General features: G+C 39.9%; 1 protein-coding gene across 11 annotated transcripts in view; it reads right to left on the bottom strand.

Moving 5' to 3' along the window:
• NAV3 (neuron navigator 3) overlaps positions 1 to 16,507 on the bottom strand; it is a 525,470-nt gene that overhangs the window by 102,809 nt on the left and 406,154 nt on the right. For all 11 annotated transcript variants that reach the window (XM_017733278.1, XM_017733271.1, XM_017733273.1 and 8 more), the window contains 3 exons: positions 6,660 to 6,768; positions 4,500 to 4,883; positions 1,000 to 1,119 (listed from right to left, as the gene is read on the bottom strand). In XM_017733278.1, the coding sequence (XP_017588767.1) occupies positions 1,000 to 1,119; positions 4,500 to 4,883; positions 6,660 to 6,768 (613 nt within the window). The remainder of the gene's footprint in view (positions 1 to 999; positions 1,120 to 4,499; positions 4,884 to 6,659; positions 6,769 to 16,507) is intronic.

The following is a 16,507-nucleotide window of genomic DNA, read 5'->3' as shown; positions in this document are numbered from 1 at the left end:
GCATTGCTTGCACTGTTTGACCAATGCAGACTATTCCTGACTTATATTTTAATAAGAAAATGTGATAAGTGAAAATTATATCATACCTAGGTAAATATCCTAGAACTTCTTCAACTAATTTGCTGGGTTTATAAAACCAGAACCACTCCATGAACCTTTCCTCCCTTTGTGATTAAATACTTCTTTTTTTTCCTAAAAGAAACTTAATTTTAAAAAGAGGGCACTCATATCGACTCCGTAAAATTTTAGACTGCCAAATTTCACAGCTGTTCCTTATCTCTGTGATGGTGTGACCAAAACCCCAGAGCTGACAGCTCCAAGTTCTGCAAAAGCTGGGTTATGAATTTTTATTTCTCAGATGTGGATAGAAGCCACGAATATGAATCTACTTTAAGCTTAAGGAAAAGAAACAGACATACTAGTGGGAGCATGTTTTTATGCTCACACCCATATATAACGGCAGGATGGAGTTGCTTCTTTTTTCACACTGCACAGACAATGGGATAGAACCCCAATTCTCACTTCTCACTACTTGCCAGTACTGCCTTCTTCTGATACTTGCAAAGGGCAAAGGTGAACAAGACTATGGTTCCACTTCCAGCCAAATCTAAATGCATGTTTTAAACCATGTCATCAGGGACATAAGCTGTCTGCTGCCTAGAGACCATGAGAATTTTCCACTTGCTCATCAATTGATAAGGCAACCTGTAAAACTCACATCCCATTTCAGAAGTTCAAGATTGCAAATAAGGTCTGGGCTTCTAAATATTTTCTCTTACATCTTCAACAAAAAGTTCTTCCTAAGTCTCCTTCCCATGTGAGGAATTTGCTTTTTTTCCCCTGCTCATTGTGGTATTTGCTATTTTGGGTGCTCAGAAACCTTGCAGCCTCAGAATCTTGCTTTCTCTTCCTATTCCTTATGTGATACTTTAGCAAGTATGAAGAATGTGAAATATTTATAAAGCTCAAATAGGTTTTTACTTAGCAAAGCACTGTTACCTGTCAGCATCCACAGTCACGTCATGAACCCCTCTCTGGATGACATCTCGAGAGGCAGCGAGGTCTGGTATTCGGTTCAGACTTCTTGTATATAGGTTGAGTCCTCCATCTGTCATGTACCTGAAAATAAATTTGTGGTCAAACAGTGGGGAATGCAGCCATCTGGCAACCGTGTTTCACTCTAAAGTTAATGGTCTGTGAAATTCAAATGTTTAAGGTACATGTTGTCTTACTAGATGGTAGACTGATACTAAATATTCCCATTTTATGTGCCCAGCACAGGGAGATTGGGTATCTGCCTGTTTTCTGGGATCATTTGCCTTTTACTATGATGTCTTACAGGCCACCTTCTTTTACTAAAATGTTTTTAGACAGAAGCCCTCAAGTATCTTCAAAAGCACATTTTAAATGCTGTGGTTTTGCCAAAAAATAGCACCAGGTGCAAGAAACATCACTCCAGCTAAAAAAAAAAAAAAAAAAAAAAAAAAATTAGCAGCATTTCTTTTTCCAAATGGGAACAGAAATTAGCAACCCAAATTCATAGTCCCTGCCGGAATGCAATTATTGAGATATAAAAGAGAAGATATCCACTGAAAACCTTACAATGATATTTTTCTGTATGTTCCTTTTGCTTGATTCCCACCACTTCACATTACAATGAATGTCTAAGGAATGAACCGGTGAGTATAGTGCTGCTTACTCACTAGAGAGCCACTAAAAGTTTGTGAACTAAAAGCACCAGCAATAATTACTAGAATGTCTACCTACAGTTTAGTTGTCTCTATGACAAATCTTGGAACTAATAAGAGAGCAGCATCATAAGCCTGTCTTACTCTCAAGACCTGTCCATCATACTCCCAAAGGATCTTTCATCAAACTGTCTTCCCTCTTAGGCCCTTGTTCTTTATGTTTCCCTTTTGTATTTTTTAATAACTTTCATGTACCAACAAAGCATAAATTTATTTTTGAAGGGCCATGCACAGCACCAAACATAGAAGTGTACATATTCAGAAAAAAGTTTTCTATACCTCATGGAACCTACCCAAAATAAAATACAGACTTACTGAAATAGGCATAGTCCTAATGCTAGGTTGATGGCTAAAGTGATTTCCCAGAGTTTACTCACTTTAACAATCATCAAATTGTATAAATTCAATCTTTATCGCAATCTCTCCTCCAGCCATGAAATGGTGGCACACAAACCCATCTTTCAATCCAAGCACACAAACATTTAACTTTAGTAACAGCATAGAATTCCAGGCAAAAACCAAGGCACACACACTACTGCTGCTCCAACTTTCTGTTGGCCCTCTCCCTGTAGTTCCTTATGGGATCAGATTTAATTGAAATCAACTGTGAAAGAGACCTGAGGGCCAATGGAGCAGTCTGGGAGCACCTGCCTCTGCCTTCATCTACGTGGTTCAGGGTGGGTGAACAGGTGCAGGCCTTGAGACCAAAGATGCAGCAGTGGAACCCTCTGTGATAGTTCCAGTTTGAGAAGGCATCATGTCTTGGGTGGCAATATGGATGAAGGCAACCTCAAGGCATTAAAACACAAAGGGTTCCTTTGATTATTTTTGACAAAACTCTGAGGCATTCAATGCATGGGTAAGATTTGGCCTGCAGTTCAGCAAAGGATTTCTGAAACCTTGGTATCTGGAGTTTGGAGATGGTAACTTCACATTTGTTTTCAAAGGTAAATTAACAGTCACACTTACATACTATATTCATCTTTTTATTAAAGACAAAATTCAGACTTTTTGGACAGATAATTTCGCTAGCCTTGAATTATCCAGTAGATTCCACAGCTCTAGAATGGCATATTAAATTTAGCTGTGGCTTGAATGCAATCCAGACTGTATGGATTTTTTTCCTCTCTAAGTAAGGTCTGAATGGAGAGACTTAATAAGTGCAACAGGCCTTCCTTGCACTAATTTCTAATTACTGCTGCATTCTTGTCCCCAAGTGTTTAAAGTAATTAAACTGATAGTGGAAGAGGCATAGAGGAGATAAGACTTTACATGCGTCGGTGAATCCTGAAATTTCAGAACTTATCAACTTGTTTTTAACATTTGCTGCGCCTAAAAACGTTAACTGAGCACAGAGCAACTTACTATCTATTGAGTTATCCTTATTAGAGATGCAAAGAAAAGTCACATAAGATGACTATATTCATCCTTTAATGTGATAAGCTAATTAATACAAATCATCAGGCACTGCAAAGGACTCCCTTTTTAAAAAAAAATTGGAATAAAACCATGCATCCATGCATCTCTCAAAAGCAGCATTAATATTTCCTTTATGATAAGAGGTCCTCAGACATTAAAGTATCATATTTTCCATATGTATTTTCTCTTTTCTAGCACATATAAATATGGCATCCTACTTGACATAGGTGTTGTGGACAATGGTGTCAGCAGTGCTCCATACACAAAGCACTGAGACAGCAGACCAGGGAGATACAGGAATATGCTTTCTTTATAGTGAAGCTTCTTCTAGAGATCTATCTTTGGATGGTGCTTGAGATGAGACACTACTCCAAAGAGAGCTTTGATCACAGACTTAGATTTGCCTTTAGGAATGTGTCATACTCAATTTCTTCACCCACTGTTCTCTAATCATAGCTATACTTCAAACTAAGAGATTAGATTGACAGCAAGAATTCTAAAATTATAGAGTGAAGCAGGGTGGTGTGACATGACCATGTACTCTATGGAATGTCTATTCAAAATTAGTCAGCAAGCAGCCTTGAGATGCCAACAGCAGCACTGAATAATAATTTAAGTATGAGTTAAACTGTAACATAGTTTTCCTTTCTTAATGATGTTCTATGAGTTCTAACATACACAGGACTAAACTGACTTGTGTTCCTAGATTGATACAAGACTTGTTGAACAGTGATTTGAAACACAGGGGATGCAGTACCTCAAAGTCAATCAACTGATTAAGCAAACAAAAATAAAAACTGTGATTCTTCCTCCTGGACCTATTAAGAGAGTAACTGGTCTAGTGTTTTACGAAAAGATATTATTACTGCTCAAATGATATGCACAGTTGAAAATCTGCAATAAAGGTCTATTACACCAACTATACTAGACAATATCTGAAGTGGAAACAGAGAAAGTCAGTGGTGTCAACAACAGCTTTTCATCAGATGGATCCAATGCCATACCTACCATCTCAAACAACACATAAAAATACCAAAAGAAGACCTATCCCAGGGAAACCAATGCAAAATGATGGTTCACCAGACAACCAGGAAATTACAGTAAGTAATACTAGAACTCAAAGTTCACAGCAAAGTAATTTTAATGTTAAAGGAAAAGAACAGAATTTGAAGGCAGCTGAGAGTATCACTGGCAGATTGGAGGTTTGGTTTTTTATACATATATTTAAATATTGCAACTATAACGTACCTTCTACTTGTGTGCCAAAATTTTCAGAAAAATCCTTCTAAACAGTCATGCATTGGTTCAAATGGAGAAAAAGGTGCTGCTTACCCACTATTGATGTCATCAGTCCTCAGGCTTTTCCCAAGAATGTCCCCATCACTCATGTAGCCACCAACGTCAGCTTCAGAGGATATGTCCAAATCACCACTTCCCTTCTCACTCATGTCAATCTGTGAGATATTTCCAAGGCGAGAAACAGCTGCTCGGCGCAGCGGGGTGGTATACATGAATCGAGAAGGGTCTGTGTGTATGAAGCGACTTGCACTGCTGCGAGGATAACCAGCACCCAAGGATGGAGCATCTCCTGCCTGCAGCCGAGGACTGGCCTGCCCCAGCCTCCAGGTCACCGGGGTGGATCGGCTGGATAAGCTCGGTATGCTTCTCCCATTCACTTCAGTTGTCACAGTGCTGTCAAAAGTTGTCTCCAATGTGCTGCCAAACAGAATGGAGAAGTCAGTGAACTGTACTTTCTCTATTCCTGAGATATCAGGAAAAGTGAAGGCTGGAGGAAAGCATTTGTTTCTAAAAATTCTCCGTGTGTGTATGTGCTTTCACCATATGCACACGTGTGCTTGTATATGTCCTCAGTACTGAGGCCAGTCCTGTTTAATATTTTTATCAATGACCTGGATGAGGGGATTGAGTGCCCCCTCAGTCATTTTGCAAATGACAGAAAGTTGGGCAGGAGGGCTGATCTGCTGGAGGGCAGGAAGGCTCTGCAGAGGGATCTGGACAGGTTGGATCTAAGGCCCGAGGCCAATTTTATGAGGTTCAACAAGGCCAAGTGCCAGATCCTGCACTTGGGTCACAACAACCCCATGCAGCACTACAGCCTTGGGGACACAGTGGATGGAAAGAAGCCCTGCAGAAAAGGGGCTGGGGGTGCTGGTGACATGGCTGAACACGAGCCATTGTGTGCCCAGGTGGCCAAGAAGGCCAGTGGCATCCTGGCTTGGATCAGCAATAGTGTGGTCAGCAGAAGCAGGGAAATTGTTACCCCTTGTACTCAGCCACACCTCAAATCCTGTGTCCAGTTCTGGGGTCCTCAGTACAAGAAAGACACTGAGGTGCTGGAGCAAGTCCAGAGAAGGGCAACAGAACTGGTGAAGAGTCTGGAGAACAAGTCTGATGAGGAGCAGTTGAGGGAGCTGGGGTTGTTTGGCCTGGAGAAAAGAAGGCTCAGGGGAGACCTTACCACTCTCTAAAACTACCTGAAAGGAGGGTGTAGTCAGATGGGGGTTCCTCTTCCCCTAGATAACAAGTGATAGGACAAGAGGAAATGGCCTCAAGTTGTGACAGGGGAGGTTTAGATTAGATATGAGGAAAAATTTTTTCATGGATAGGGTTGTCAAGCACTCGAACAGGCTGTTCAGGGAAGTGGTGGAGCCACCATTACTGGAAGTATCTGAAAGACTTGTAGACGTGGGACTTTGGGACAGGGTTTATTGGTGAACTTGGCAGTGCTGGGCTAATGGTTGGACTTGGCGATCTTATAGGTCTTTTCCAACCTAAACAATTTTATGATTCTATGATTCTATAACCTCTACTTGTGGGAATGGTGCCAAACACCTGGCATCTTAACCAAGATTGGAACAAGAGAATATTGGCCCTAGAGGCTCTGCTGATCTGTGCATGTGATTGAAGGTGCTGCAGGAAAACTATTTTGGTGGAAAATCCACCATATGAGTGTGTCACTTAGTGTGATTGAAAACAATCACATGCATGGAATGCTTGAGACATGCTTTGTGTGTAACAAAATTAGCGGAGACCCTAGGGACCAATCAGAAGGCGGTAGTTTATCTGTAACAAAATTAAAATAGAAGGGAGCTCACATGTGAAGATAAATGAAGGAGAGGGAAGAAACAACACCTGAAGAGCTCAAAGCTATAACACTACACCAGTGGGTCTTTTTCCCATGGCCAACATATTTATTTTTCACATTTAGATTTTTCCTTGCATTTGATCTCATCCCCAACATCTACTTATAAAATTACCTAAAATAAATTTTATAGGCTTCTAAGTAAATGTGTATGAAACAACTATCTTTGTGAAGTATTGTATAAAGACACTTTGACAGTATACTATATGAAAGTCACATGGCAGTTTACTGTTGCAGGTAATTTTCCTTGCAAGTCTCTCAGTCATTCAGCAACTAGTAATACTCTCCCATGGTCCATATTTTCAGCAGTCTACACAAAACCAGTATACCTGTGGCTTATCTGGGTCCCTCTAAGGCTGGACATGGTTTCTTCCAAATTCTGTCTCAAATCTGCTATGTTTTTGACAGTTCTCATTCTTCTTGTTTCAGGGTCTTCCCCTGGAAGAAAACAGTAAAACCCACATACACTTGAACACGAGTTTATAAGGTTCAATAAAGTGCACACATATATCCACAGCTGAGAACACACACACACGATTGTAAATAGGGCTGTCCCTTTAATCTTTTAAAAAATAAAACTTCATCCTTTCATTAATAGAACACATATATGCTTACAAATAACATGTGGTATGTAAAAAAGCCCACCAAAGTATCCCTGTTAAGGCCCAAATCTATTAATGAAACTCTGATTTACAGTGTTGGAATTTTTATCCTCTGTAATCAAGGCATGATGCAGCCCCAGACCACTTGATACATTATAAAGGCCTTTTTTAGTCCTTGACATTTTACATAACTCAGTAGGAAAAAAAGCCACATTAAATCTGTGTCTGGAAAGAACTGGGATGACTCTTAGAACAACTCTTTGGTATTCACTTAACATCAAGGCTATTTCAAAGTACTCCTTAAGTAAGGCACTTAATAAAGCATCCTTCCAGGACTGTAATGCTTTCCTGAAGAGGGACATTATTCTTTGTATGGGATAAAATAAAATATGCTTCTTGGGATACAAATCTGAACACTCCACACACGTGCATCATTTGTACAATTACAGGTTTCAACAGCCTTCAGGATCCATTGTGAAAAACTGGTCTCATATTTCAGATAAAGAAGCTTTCAGAATTTTGCCTAGAACATCCTGAACAATGTTTACTCCATACAATTAAAACTAAATTTTAAAAAGGAGAGAAGACACGTATAATATGTTACAAAAGAAAAACATAGTAAGTCTCAAAGGAACCTCCAGTAGTCATACACCAAGAAACAGAAATGCAGGTTTTCTAGCAAATTCATAGATCAAGGAAGTTTAATTCATTTTACTTTTGAACAATAAGAGAATTTAAAAAGAAATTCTGTGACAAAAATTACTGATTTGTTCAAAGCTGCTGTTCTACTGCTGATTGTATCCTGTATCTGCTGCTTGTAAGAAGGTTGGAAAGAAGCATCGGTATTAGAGTTACATGTAAAAATGCTGAACTTGAAGTGCAAATAATTCCTCTTTGACTCTATTACAAATTTCACATCATACCTCACAGACCCTTTGCAGTCAGGTCCTATTGCCCAAACGTGCTGCAGTTAAGAAAAATCTCAACTCCTGATATTAAATGGAAATAAATTATTTCATATATATTCCATATAAGCTTTAATTCTTCCTCAATAGGCAAGTGATGCATTGTACTAGCCAACATACCCTGCAGTTGTGGCTTAATGTCAAGCTAGCTTTCACAGCAATGCCAGTTTGAGGTTTTCCCATTTCCTCTGCCCTGGTTGTGTCTTCTGTCCTCTTTGCTGCAGCCAAACAGTCCTTCAGTAAATGATGTTTGCCTATTTTATCTCTCAAAAAAAAATTCTTCAGTGCGTTAATGTCTATAAACATCTATGTTGGCACCATGGAACTGACAGTGGGAACAACACCTGGGCAGGACGGGGATACAGGCCCTGCAGTGCTGCCAAACTCTCTCTTCTCAAGCCACACCCCAAGGCCATGTCTGTTCACAATATTTAGTTCCATAAAAGAAACCACCTGTGTACATTTTTACATGTAGTACCTTGCAGGAGGCAAATGTTCAGTCACTGAAACTACAGCTGTTCCTGTGTTTCAAGCTAGATGTGTTTGATAAAGCACTGGCAATCAATGTACCCATGGACCCCATGAACTCTTTGCAGAAGTTTCTGCACCACCCTGGAGATTCCTGTGAGGCAAAAGGGCTCATGCTTCAGCTCATGCTGAAGACATTTATGTCTTGTTAGACTGAGACTGCTTTTCAAAGCCCAGACAATTTCCAGGCACACTGTCCATGCCTGCCTCCAGGCAGTTGTGGTGCACTCAGTTCCTCACTGTCACTGCCCTTTGCCTTCCCCGCTCTGCCAAGCGCATTCAAATTGACTTCCAGGAGCACGTTATATTCCTGCCACAATACCTATATAGGGAAGATCCAGGAACTGTTACCTGCCCTGCCTTGAACCAGAGGTGAAAGAGTAGCTTGTTGGCATAAGAAAATTTTCTATTTAAACAGAAAGACCAATTCCAGGGTCTATGCAGGCAGAATTAGAGTCAAAACAATACTTTACCTTTATATTTATTTGAGGAACTGAATACAATTCATATTCTACAGTGACCTTGCCCTTTTCCTTCCTTGTTTATCCTTGTCAGTTGTCCTCTTCTGTATGTTAACACTGCAAATTCTTGCAGCAAAAATGACAGCAACTGTCTTTTTTAGTATGTACTGCACAGTAAATGACATAACAAAGCCTTGAGGTATAATTGCAATACATTAAATAAAAAGGTACATATATGGCAAGCTGCCAAAATATATTTTCACAGTGAAGAATATTTCACTTTCAGACAAATTATACCATAAAAATTGGGGTTATTCTATCCTGCAGAGGTGAAAAGTTTGAGATCTAATCTCTTTTGATCTCTCAGTGACACAGAGGGTAATTTCAAAACATTTCCACCAGTTTTTACTAAAAAAAAAGTTAAAACTGAAGTTTTATTATATTCAAATACTACACAGTACTTTATAAAAAATTCTCACTCTAACTGTTATAGGGGTTTAAAAGGGATTTTTCTTTTTTCTTTCCATCCTTCTCTAAAGGCCATATCACTGGAATCCTGCTGTACCATGGATGAACAAGTCAGAAAGTATAAATAGTTGAACATGACAGTGAAGAAATTTTCTGCACTGAGTACAAGATCCTACATTTTCACAACAATACTGACTCTCCATTTACAAGCCTCCTTCTGTAAAGAAGACCATAGGGATGCTGAATATGTTTATTTTTCTGAAAACTAACTACACCATGCCTGCTAGTGGAGACACTGTAGTGCTTATTGCATCAGGATTGGGTTCAAAGGGATCCCAGACTCCTCTGGATACCTTGTTTCTTATGTTATGGTGCACTGCCATCATAGTCTGGCCATATTTGCATGACCTAACATATCAGAAATGCTCCCTGTCTTGTTATCTCAAGTGATTCTGGTTTGGACAATAAAAAAAAGCCAATCTGTCTCACACATGGGGAGTCTAGGATAAGACTAAAACCAGGGTACCCTGAAACTTTCTGTCAAAAGTCTGTTCCTCTTACAAGAAAGGCCATTTGCTCCAATCACTAGTAGCTTCATCATTTATCTTAAACATTATTATTCCAAAAGACTGTCCCCAAATTTTTGCCTATAAACAGTGAATCATTATTCCCTCAATAAATTTCTGGAAAACACATTCATTTCTTCCACTGTGTGAGATACATTCACAGAAAATCAAAATAGACATTTTATAGGAACTACTGGATACCTGGGTTAGACTTTTACATTCACATTTCTGAGGCTCACCCATAGTTTCACATTCAATAATACTGTTCATAATGATTTCTGTTCTTCTGCACATGTAATCACAGCCCAAAGCAAATGGGAGAATAACAGTTCCACCAATTGTCTGATTTGCATAAAAGGATTTACAAATAATAAGCATCTCTGCAGAGAATTGTCCACTATTAGATATTAACTTAATTCAGAAAGGAAAGCACCAGTTTTACTCTGCAAGTGGGGAAACTGAGGCTTACAAGAGAACAGGGATTTGTCAGTGACAAACAGCTGAAGAGGAGCAGAGGCAGGTTAGAGCTCAGTCTCCTGTGCTAGCAAGCCTCTGATCTCTAGCAGAAGCCCTTTTAACCTATTGGTACAATCAAGTAATAAAAGGTATGCATACAAAGAGAATTCTTGTTTCTTTCTTGTGTTGAGATGACAGCTTTTTACACTACATATACAGCAAAAATTTTGTCCTTAATGTTTAAACACAATCAGGGCTAACATATCTGCCAGCAAGAAGCTCCAGGCTGGACACATAGCATATAACCTTTGAAAAGCAAGCAGCTATTTCAACCATTTGACTGGCTGAAGAGCAAAGCTTTGGAAATGAACACTTTTAGCACTCTTATAAAGGGCTGAGAGATGAAAAGTAAAGCCAGTTACACAGAAGCCTTTGAAGCACCTATGGCTGTGGACTTCAAATACTCACTGGCATGCACAGATATAACAAAACTGGCTATTTAAGCTAAACTGAAACCCTGGCATTCACAATTCTACATGTAGGGGTAAAATTATCTGCAGGAGGGTTAGGGAAGGGGGAAGAAATACTGGAGGGGCAGTTTTTAGGAAGGCCAAGACATTTTTTGTCCCACCCAAACCCTGGATTCAAGACATCAATTTCAAATTAATGAGAAAAAATGTCAATAAAGTAAAATAATTTAAGAATAAACTAATAGCACTTAAATATTTCAAAATATTTAAGAACTTATTTTTCAAAAAGCTAAGCAAACTATACTCAGTTATTCACAGGCTGTTGCTGCCCCTGCACCCATCAAAAGCAATTTAGACATTTGTCTTCATTTCATACAGTCTTAAGAAGTCATAGTAAGCAAACAAAGAAGAAACGGCTAGACCCTATTTTTGCATACTACTGCAAATAAACCCAGTTCTGTCTTGGGAAATCACTGTCAAGATCAAAAATCTGCTCTGTGCAGATATCTGCTAATACTTGGGTCTCCTCCTGCCCTTCCTGATGTCAAGCCAAAGTTAACTTACCTAAAATATCAGTGTAAAGGACCTGTTCTAGGTCACCCAGCATTGTTATTATGACATCTTCATCCAGATGTGCAGTCCCTTCACGCAAGCACCCTTCCTCCTCCTCCTCTGCCCAGGTCCTGCTGGGGAAATGGGATGTACAGGGTGCATTTTCATCATCTGATTTTTTGCTCTCCTCATTGTCAATCTGAAAGCCTTCACCTGTACTCCGGTCTCCTGACCTCCTGGATGTCCTGCTTCCAGCAGGTGGTATCCCCTGAAATGCTTGGGGTGTGGTGAGGCTGGAGTGGCAGAGAGAGTGCACTGACTGAGAGAATGCCTTGGAGAGGGAGCCTCTGCACCCAGCTTCTGTCTCCCGCCGTTGGTAACTCTGGCTGGACTTGGAGGCGTTTCCAAACCAGTTCTCCCTGTATGAGTATCGCCTCTTCTCCCCTTCACTGATGAGCGTGAGATTGGTTAGAGACTTCTGCTTCTGAAGACGAACACACCCTCTTCTAACCTCCGTGCCTTTAAACACTGACAATTCAGCAGATCGCTGCATCTTTCCGGCTGGGGCTTTACCTCAGTTAGATTTCATATTTCTGAGATGGACAGCAGCTCAATTCCCCTGAAAGGTCCGGGTGGTGCTCCCTGCATCACCGCACGCTGCCCACCCCAGGTAGCACATACTTGCACTCGCAGTGAAAGCACAGCTCAAACATGCACTCTACGGACTGTAAGGGACTAGACAGGCACAGTCATCTTCTTTGAAATTACACTGCTGTCTCTGCTAAGCCACTTCTCGTCCGTCACATTAATCTGCAGTACTTACAGTCATTTTCACTTAGATTTCTCTCAAGCAGAAGAGAGTTGATCAAACACTCTGCTCCAGCACAGAAGTAATCCCAAAAGCCAATCGTGTTTTCCCCTCTCCATCCAATCACCAGTCTCATCGGAGCAGTGGGCCTGCATCTCTTTCTACAGCTGCTGCCTTCTGAAATCCAAAGTAGGCACAAGTACTGTCTCGGGCTTTTCCCTCCCTCTCACCAGCTCATGACTGATTCTAGTGCACAGCTCTTCACTTTAGATGGGCTGACACAGAACTGCAAGTACAGCCTCCACGTCAGAGCTCAATAAAGAGCCAAAATTAACCACTGAAGCACAAGCCTCCTTACATTTTAGTATTCAACCTGCATTACCAGATATATGACTCTTCTCTGCTACTGCAGTGAATGCTGCTGGCTGCCATGGCAGCAAACATCCTGGTGAATTAAACCAGAGACACAGAAGCCTCTGCCCACTTTACAGTGCCACAGGTTTCAAGACACAGCTTCACCTGAATGGGATGCTACAGTAACTGATCTAGCTCATGGTAAAATCCTATTTTTCTCCCCAAAAGGTAAGGATGAAAAACTATTTCTTCCATATCCCTGTTACTCCCTATGCAGGAAGCTAAAAGCAGACTTGCAAAAGGACCTCCAGTCTTGCAATTTCTGCCCTAAATAAAAAAATATCATTTAAAATCGTAAGATAAGACTCGGAACAGTATTTGTCTGGTAAGATGATTCATAAAAGGAAATATTTAATTTCTTTCTCCTTAGAAAGCTACCCTGTTTGCACCTCTGTGAGATTCAGAGGCTAGTATAGAATTAAAAACCTGTAAAAAAATCATTGTTTCACAATATTCTGAAGAAAACCTATTAATGGAAGAGTAATTTTTTTATAAAGCAAATCGGTATTGTGTCTGAACTAAGTTCAGCAATTTTGAATGCTATTTTTAAATTCATTATCCAGAGAGGAAGAAGACTTTGGTTTAAATGTATGCCTTTTCTCACAAAGAAAAATATATTAGTCCCAGAAATGGACAGATGAACAAAGAAATAGCTGAATTTAATTATAATTTTTTTAGATACAAACTTTTTATCTAGGGGAAATTAATTTCACAAAACATTATGTAGAAATCTACAAATAATGAAATTACTGTAAAAAAATAAACAGCTTTTGTCAGTGTGAAAATATGCTCATCTCAAGTCTCTACCTGAGAAACCGTGACAGGCAAATAACCTTTAAAAATGCCACCCTAAGAATTACAAGCTGTTCACAGATTTCCTGTATGAATAAACAGATGTTAACAGAAGCCTCAGTGTATTTCTTGCTTTTCACTGGTTCAGTTTATAGTCTTTGAAGATACACAGGGGAAAATTCTTGGAAATTTTAAAGGAAAGGTACATTTCTTCCTAGATAACTCGCAGAAACACAGAATAACCTAGAAAAAAATCAGTAGTCTAAAGTGATGGTGGTTTTCCATATTAAAGCACTGACGAATTCCTAGAAAGACATGTTCCACATCAAGAGGAGGTACTGCTCCCATCCCCACCTAGCCCACACAATCAAAGAGAAGACAAGAGAAATGGTCTGTCTGCCTGAGTACAAAACTGTCCCAAATATTAAACACCTGCCACTTTTTCTGCATGGAAACAAAAGATGAGACTGCTGTGTTTACTCCCAGGGTTTGCCACTTGCAGTGACATATGGGCGCTTAGAAGGGTTTTATGAACGTGCTGGTGCCTGCCTGCAGCAGAGCCGAGTGTGGTGTGGGTGCTGATGTTATCTCAGAGCTGGTGTGGTGCTGGTGTTGTCCCAGAGCTCCAGCACTGCCTGCACACTCCTGTGCTGGTGTGCACTGACAGTGCCATGCAGCTGTCCCAGCCTGTCCAACATGCCTGACTAAGCTGTGGTTCTTAGAAAGACCTCACAGGGATGTATTGACAACAGAGAATTTGAAAAATGAAGGGCAGTCTCACTCTTTTCACATTAATTTCTTTTATATCCTAGATTTATACTCAAATTGGTATTCTCAGTTGCTATGTTTTGAATCAACAGGAAGGATAGTGATTTTTAGCTCAGTTGGTCAGAGCACAGTGCTAATAATGCCAAGGTCATGGATCCTATTTCTGTATGGGCCATTCACTTAAGAGCTGGACTTGATGATCCTTTTGGGTCCAACTAAGGCTATTCTGTGATTCCATGATTTGGCCCTGTGATGTAAAAGTTCTTTTGGAGATTGTCTTGGAATCAAGAGAACAGGCTCTTTTCCTACCATAAAGAGCAAGTCTGAATCTCTCCCTGACATTCCAAATCCATGAATGGTAACTGCCCCACGTGCTCTTTCACGCTCCAACATCTGCAGGCAGTGACTTGTCTCCATGGTCAGCTGTGGGCAGATGTGTACCTGCTCTGCCTCCATCCACGCTCCCAGTGTGCATGGTCACATACAGCAGTCATTACTGCAGAGCTGCAGCTGGCCTCAGTAAGCCCCATGGGCAGGGCATGCCCCTAGTGCTCAGCATTGCTCTGCTAGGGAAGCAGTGCATGGCATGGCTGCTCAGCTCCAACATGAGAGACCAGATAGAAGACTGCCAGAATTGGACAGGTATAGTCAGTCCTCTTTCTGGCTGGGAGCAGAAGAATTTATGGCAGGGGACAAAAAATGTTCACCCAATGAGGCACACCAAACCTCACATATGGTGCTGGCAGTAGGTGCCACACAACTCCAGGCTGGACGTGTCTCTCATCAGCACAGCTGCATCCTGGCCAACCCAGTGGGTCTCAGTGTTTCTGCTGACCTGTTCCATCTCCCAACGGAGCTGTTCAGTGCAGCCCAGCTTCAGCAGTACACAGGTCACAGACCACCATACTGAAAAGGGAATGATGCCTGGACTGTGTAAGAGTCATGTGAGGGTAGCTGGCAGCTGCAGCATTCACCTGCCTCATTTCAAAATACATTAAAAACACAATGCATCAAATGCTTTTATAGAGATGTACTGAGGCTCATCACACAACCTTCATTCAGCCTTCCTGTGTACGAACATTTTGCTACATCTCTTAATTATAAAGTTATATGAACTTTTCTCCCATTAATCCTATTGCCTCACTTGGTAGACATGCCATTGTGATCATCCTCAGATACAACAGACACCTATTTATCTTGGACCAAGTGCTCATAGAAAGAACACTGGATTTATCCTTGTACTTTACAACATCTCTCTACAGGGTGTCATTTGACAAAACATAAAATTGCAATGTGGAAAATTCTCAGGTTTATTGATTGAAAAATAACTTTCTAAAGCTCGCCTCTCCATTTTAAAATGTTGAGATATAGCAACAAAAAATACATCTTTCTAAGCTAGAAGAAAGTATAGGAGAAAAGAGGAGAGCAAATGTCAAGACAGCATTATTCCCCAACTACCTTGCAATTCAGTGTGTTCTCCACCCATCAAGCAGGAATATGTTTACATCAAGAACAGCTTAGGGAACTTCCTGAAGCCATCACAGTCAGTGAAACATACTACTTTGTATTTACTGTCTCTGCCATAACAGGAATTATAAAAATTATTTTAAGAACTAAAAATCTTTGGGCAAATTTAGCTGTCAGATAAGACTTTCTTTGAAGTCTCAATGGGTAGTTTAAAACCCTAAAAATGAATTATGTAATATATCTGGAAATGCATAAGATTATGCATCTCTTCAGCTAAGCTTACTTGAAAAAAAATGTAAACTATTCCTGAATGTATTAATTAGCTATTTCTTTCACAGAGCAAAAAAATAAGCACAATAAACATAAAATATTAAAATTTGAATGTTTTTATGCTAATCCTGACATTGAGATAGGCCTATAACTTTTAAAAGTACTGTTTCATTTCTGCTTCATCTCTCAGATTTTTAATAATTAGTCAATATTTATAAATTCATGAATAATTACTTAACCAAACACTTTGCATTAAGCTCTTTGAACATGCCAGCCCTTGTTAAAGCCAAATGCTATCACTGATATAATAAAATAATACTTTGTAGTTTACCAGCATGTACAGTTTACAATGGATTATTAACTAATTAACTTACTGACATCCTTCTCCAATAAACTTACTGCAGAAAGTGATAAATGTCACAGCTACTTTAAGAAGAAATACTTGTTAAGAAAGTCTGAACAACTTGTTCCCAGCCATAGCATGAATAACAACAACCAAATTGGACTATTTTATTAGCCTTTCTTTTCATTCTCATTTTATAATCCTGTTTATAAAGGTATATTGCAGTTTTGCAGAAACCAAGTGGATA

This window comes from Corvus brachyrhynchos, unplaced genomic scaffold (assembly GCF_000691975.1).
Source record: "Corvus brachyrhynchos isolate BGI_N302 unplaced genomic scaffold, ASM69197v1 scaffold32, whole genome shotgun sequence".
NCBI classification, from domain to species: domain Eukaryota; kingdom Metazoa; phylum Chordata; class Aves; order Passeriformes; family Corvidae; genus Corvus; species Corvus brachyrhynchos.
This window is presented reverse-complemented; position numbering and strand designations above follow the sequence as displayed.